The sequence below is a fragment of the Mastomys coucha genome, unplaced genomic scaffold, assembly GCF_008632895.1.
Source record: "Mastomys coucha isolate ucsf_1 unplaced genomic scaffold, UCSF_Mcou_1 pScaffold6, whole genome shotgun sequence".
Lineage (NCBI taxonomy): Eukaryota > Metazoa > Chordata > Mammalia > Rodentia > Muridae > Mastomys > Mastomys coucha.
In genome coordinates this window covers 100816612-100822611 of record NW_022196912.1, presented here as the reverse complement: position 1 = coordinate 100822611, position 6000 = coordinate 100816612, and the positions used below count along the sequence as shown (strand labels likewise).

The window sequence follows — 6000 nt, the reverse complement described above, 5'->3', positions numbered from 1 at the left end:
CTGAGTAGTACTCCATTGTGTAGATGTACCACATTTTCTGTATCCATTCCTCTGTTGAGGTACATCTGAGCTCCTAGGGACTAAACCACCAACCAAAGAGCTCCTAGGGACTAAACCACCAACCAAAGAGTACACATGGTGGGACTAATGGCTCCAGCTGCATATGTAGCAGAGGACGGCCTAGTCAGTCATCAATGGGAGGAGAGGCCCTTGGTCCTGTGAAGGTTCTATGCCCCAGTGTAGGGGAATGCCAGGGCCAGGAAGCCAGAGAGGGTGGGTTGGTGAGCAGGTGGAGGGGGGAGGGAACAGGAGTTTTTGTCGGAGGGGAAAGCAAGAAAGGAGATAATCATTTGAAATGTAAATAAAGAAAATATCTAATAATTTTTAAAAAAGCCCTAAGGTGGTTCCGATCCTAGAGGTTCATGGGCTACTATTTAGAGACAACTGCTCTTTCCCTAGTTGTTCCAGGCCAGTAAAAGAAGGTCAGTGCTCCTCCCACCTCTTCCTCAGAACAGACTTTTTCCCAGTGTGCTCAATCTGGCTCTGTAAACATGCCCAGGACAAAGGCCTGAGGCGGTATGGATTGCTCAATGGGCAGCCACCATTCTCAAACAAATGCCTCCACAGAGATGGACCTGCTAAACTTGGCTGTCTCAGAGCTGCTCGCTCCCTCCCTCCCTACAATCTGCAGACAAGACAGGCACAGAAATAGTTTCATGTACAGTGAGCTGGCTACTAATTGAGCTGAAGACACAGCCATGCCAGCCCAAACATTAGGCACAGAAAGCAGGAATTTCCAGGATGGACTCAAAATGGGGGAGAAAAACAGCCGCGTTGCTGTGATCTCTCTGTTCCTTATGCCAGGGTCCTCAGTCCTGCTACGGATGATCCAATGCACCTCCTGAAACTGAAAGGGGCTTGTACTCACTAAGGCAAGTTAGGAAGAGAAACACACACATCCCTGCACTCTAGGATCTAGTCTGCATTTCCTGCTGGCTGAAAACCAAACTTCAACACAATAGATAAAACCAGACTGGCTCATCTACAGGACTATTATTGCATGGTGCTGGGTTATATAAAGACGTCTCAAACAAGGATGTTCAAAACAACAATGGGTTTCATAAACCACCTAGTTCATCCACAAAAGGGAGTTCTTTGAGTGTGTGTGTGTGTGTGTGTGTGTGTGTGTTGGCACATGACTTTAATCCTAGCACTTGGGAGGCAGAAACAGGTGAATCTGTGAGTTCGAGGCCAGCCTAGTTTACAGAATGAGTTCTAAGGATAGCCAGAGCTACACAGAGATACTCTGTCTCAACACACACACACATCTATCACATCTATTCTGTTAGGTCTCAGGAAGTCCATCTATCCAGCTGACTCATGCGGATAGATAGAAGCAGTTAAATCAAGGAAAGCACTTTTGGAACTAGATCAAGAGTCAACAGGCCGTGGAAAACAGTTGTTTGCGCCCAATAAACATAGATACCTCCCTTCAGCAGTCTTGAGTTTGTGAGGCTCTAGCATCCTGGTATGGGTGCATATAAAAGTACACACATATATGTATAGATATGTTTATATGTGTGAATATCTGAGCTAGTGTGAAGACTTAATGCTTTTTTTTTTTTTAATTTTTTGAGACAGGGTTTCTCTGTGTAGCCCTGGCTGTCCTGGAACTCACTCTGTAGACCAGGCTAGCCTCCAACTCAGAAATCCACCTGCCTCTGCTTCCCATGTGCCACCACTGCCCAGCAAACGCCTCTTTTTCTTAAGATACCCACCACACCCATACCTTGCTACATCCTGCCCCCTTCCTATGTGCCTCTATTTCCTTTTTATTTTAGACAGGGCCTCATCTATGCCCAGACTGACCTAAAACTCACTATGTAGTCTAGGCTCACCTCAAACATGCAGTGATCCTCCTGCCTCAGCGGCCCTGCAGCCAGGATTACAGACGTGAACCACAACACCTGGCTCTTCTGTCTAAATGCTTATGAAGTTTGCTGACTTTACTCTCCTCTGACTCATCCTGAATTTCTCTGTGGTGGTCAGGGATCGGGCTTTGTTGAGCAGATGTCCCTGAGCAGAGCACTCCTCGGGCTCCTGACAGCAGTGCTAGGCTGTATCTCCCAGTTCCACTGACATTTGCCTTCCCTCTTGAGATGAAATCTGGTGGAAGCCAACAGAAACAGTCCGCTGCCATCACAACGCTCTGACATTACTGGGTAGTCTTCATAAGTTGGTAAGGAAGTAACATCCAACCCATCCCTACCCATCCCCCTCTGCAAACAGTTGGCCTGCTGTCATCTCTGCCTGTTTGGCCAGGCTGCATCTTGAACTGTGTGTAGAGAGAAGCTGAGGTCAGAAAAGCTGGTCTACCAGGATCTGTAGCACCAAAGAAACAGGGGGAGAGGCTTGCTCCACAGGCCCAGGGAAAGAAAGATGCTTACCTAAGTTTTAGAAATGGTACTAAGCAGCTGGGCAGTGGTGGCGCATGCCTTTAATCCCAGCACTTGGGAGGCAGAGGCAGGCAGATTTCTGAGTTCGAGGCCAGCCTGGTCTACAGAGTGAGTTCCAGGACAGTCAGGACTATACAGAGAAACCCTGTCTCAAAAACAAAACAAAACAAAACAAAACAAACAAAAAAATAGTACTAAGCAAGAAAATGGGAGACAGGATAAAGAGGAGGAACTGGCAGTTTTCATCTTGACCTCTTGGTTCCTATCCCTCCTGAAGAATTTGGTCCTTTGTTCTACATTCCATTCTATATACCATCCCATGCTGACTGATGAGGGTAGAGCAGGCAGTTAAGTCTAGGGAAGGCCATCTGCTGGAAGCACTTCTGGAAACAGATCAGGAATCAGGTGACAGAAAGTGGATGTGTGCACCCGAGAAGTCAGGAAGCCTCCCCTTCAGAAGAATTTTTGTGAGGGAAGCAGCAGGCTGTCATGTCATGTGACCTACGTGCCATAGCAGCAATGACTCCCAAGTTACCTCACAAAGAGTTCTTGTCACCACAGGCAGGGAAAATGGCACTTCATCCTTGGACCTCGCTCTGCTCTCAGCTTCTGAAGCTCTGGAGGCCGTGGGGACACTGCTAAGGAGTGTTCTAGGGTGACTCTGCCGCCCCCTTCCCATCTAGCTCTTGGCCTCTCTGTTCATTAAGACTCAACTCTAAGCCAGGTGGTGGGAGTGAACACCTTTAATCCCAGGATCTGGGAAGCAGAGGCAGGTGGATCTCTAAATATAAAAGTTCAAGACCAGCCTGGTCTACAGAGTAAGTTCCAGGACAGCCAGGGCTACACAGAGAGATCCTATCTGGGGAAAAAAAATCAACTCTAGAAATCAGAGTTAAGAGCATTTGCTGTTCTTGCAGATGACCTGAGTTGGCTTCCCTGTACCCACACATTAAGAAGCTCAAAACCATCTGACTCAAGTCCCAATGATCCCTCTTCTGGTCCCCATAAGCACACATACACACACTTTTTTAAAACAAATATCTTCCCTTAAGAATCAACTCAAATTTCAGCTTCCCAGAAGAGCTGTCTGCTTGCTTGCCTCTTCTGGTGCCTCCCCTGGAGTCTTGTTCTCCCCACGCCCAGGTTCATCTATATCAGGACAATAAAGGCAATAAGTTGAATATAGATCTTCATCCTTTAGCATTTCAGTGGTGGGGATTGAACCTAGGACCCTGTGCATGCTAAGTAAGTACTGCTGAACTACACCCGAGTCTCTCTTTGGTACTGCCTATCTAAGAAATGCTAGCCAGCTATGTATTCTTTACATAGTATCTCATTTAACTCTCTCCCAGTTCTTTTGCGTTGGCCAGTTTTGTCTCCACTTTATAAAAGAATCCGAGACTCACATCAGTTATGGGTCTGGCTGTAGGGTAGATGGCTACATAAAGACAGTGTCCAATGTACACAATAATGGCTCCTTACACAATATTGACTTCTTCCAGTGAAAGAGGACTGAGTCACTTGGTGATGGATAAGAAACAAGAATAGAATTTACTAAGAAACCTGCTTAGGAGATATTAAGTCACAAAAAATAGAATTTAACTAAGAGCATTCTCCATCCAAAATGCCTCAAAGATAGGTAGTATACTAACCAGGCCTCTTAGAGATAAGTGAAGTTTAGGGTTGCTAGGCTAAGGCTTCTCTAAACATTTGTTCAACAGGATTGACCAGCCATTAGGCTTCATTCCTGTAACAAAAGAGACAACCCTGAACTACAATCTGCCATTAGTAATAGTGTAGTCATTTACCCTACACCTTGTGTAAGTGCACACTACACTAAATGTCTATCCTTGAACCCAGAGATCCTCCTGCCTCTGCCTCCCAAATGCTGGAAAGGCATGAGTCATAGGAAGTTCAAGAAGGCAGCATGGGTGACATCATCATTAAGACTTGGTCTGCCATTAAAGCCCCAGGTTCTCTTTATAAGAAATGCACAAGCCAGGCAGTGGTGGCACATGCCTTTAATCCCGGCGCTTGGGAGGCAGAGGCAGGTGGATTTCTGAGTTCAAGGCCAGCCTGGTCTACAGAGTGAGTTCTAGGACAGCCAGAGCTATACAGAGAAACCCTGTCTCGAAAAACAAAATAAATAAATAAATAAAAATTGTTTAAACTGTAACCTGAGGCCAGGACCTAAAAGAGGCTTAAGGATGACAAGCATATATAAAATACAGAAGCCTGCAGTCTACATAAGTTGATAAAATTTTGTTTGCAGCTGGTCCCCTTTTGTACATTAGGCCAACGAGCCACATGTTACTATTGAAGAGTTTTTCCCCTTTATCAGCCTCTAAGTTGCAGAGTGGTCTCTCGCTGGGAAGACATAGTAATTCTATAACAGGAGAGAAAAGAGTTCAGGCATGTTCATTTTTTTTTCCTTTGTAAACTAAGTTCCCTTAAAAGCTAAAACTATCCTGGTTAAGATAGTCCTCTTAATGGGCATTTGTCACCACCCTGTGTATTAAACATTCTTTTGACTAATAGGAAATTCTTTGGAATTCATTGGCTTAGCACACCATTAGCTTCTATTAACCCTAAAACTAAGAATGTGGACAGATTACATCTAAAGTGTCCTGATTTTACTGTAAGTAGCCTTTCTGATGTCCCCATCAGTGAATTTGGTAACTACATTGATTAATGGCAGTCTTGTTCTACGACTGAAAGCTCATAAAAACTCTTCACAGGAGAACATATTGTTCGGGGCAACCTGGATCTGTGTCCTCGGGCCATGGTCACTCCTAGTTGGGTCAGAATAAACTATTTCTTGCTCCCTTTGGTGTGCGTGGACACCTCCAGCGACTTGAACCTTCAAGGCACACTAATTCCTCATCTCGATTTCTTTTCTTGATTTCAGGAAATCAAGGAAGTAAGTCATGTGCCCAAAGCACTGTTATGCCCAAAGCCCTGCTCCTCCTGCCAGTCAGGTTGGCCCTTTCGCAAGTTGTCCACTTGGCATTAAGGAGGGGAGGAAGGACAGAGCACAGTAGGGTAGTTCATAAAGCTCCTGGAAACAAAGGGACTGTGACCCCCAGGGCAGGAACGTTCCAGTAGTCCAGGACTACAGGGGGCTTTGGCTCCTACCTCCACTTTTCTGGGTAAGACTCTTTCAAAATTCAATTTAAGTGTGAAAAAAAAAAATTGGAAGTAGATGAGCTTCGTGTAGGCCCATAAAGGCAAGGGTAAAAAGGGGTCAAAAGCCTGGAATCTGAACACAGCCTCTATTGAATAAAGACCTCATATTCTAAATTACATACTACTGTGTCCTTTTAGGAGTGAGTCAGCTGGCTTGTCAGTCCTGTGACCAGGAATTACACGGGCCCCCACTCATCCGAAAACATGCTAATGTGAAGGGAGATGAGTTATCCCCTTAATGAGATAATGTTGGAACCAGACCCCCTTATTATAGCCGCTAGTCCAGGGGTTCTCAACTTGTGGGTCATGACCTCTTGTGGGGGAGGGCAAAGGACCCTTTAGCAGGGGTCACATATCA

The 6000-nt window shown here is 45.5% G+C and overlaps 1 protein-coding gene across 2 annotated transcripts in view; it reads right to left on the bottom strand.

Moving 5' to 3' along the window:
* The window catches only part of Flvcr2 (FLVCR heme transporter 2), a 66838-nt gene that overhangs the window by 47235 nt on the left and 13603 nt on the right, over nucleotides 1-6000 (bottom strand). The window contains exon 1 of one of the 2 annotated variants that reach the window (XM_031356041.1): nucleotides 2709-2925. The exons of the other annotated variant lie outside the window; for it this stretch is intronic. Coding sequence (XP_031211901.1) covers nucleotides 2709-2777 — 69 coding nt within the window. The 5' untranslated portion in view covers nucleotides 2778-2925. Of the gene's footprint in view, nucleotides 1-2708; nucleotides 2926-6000 lie in introns of those variants that run through there. 2 annotated transcript variants of the gene reach the window in all.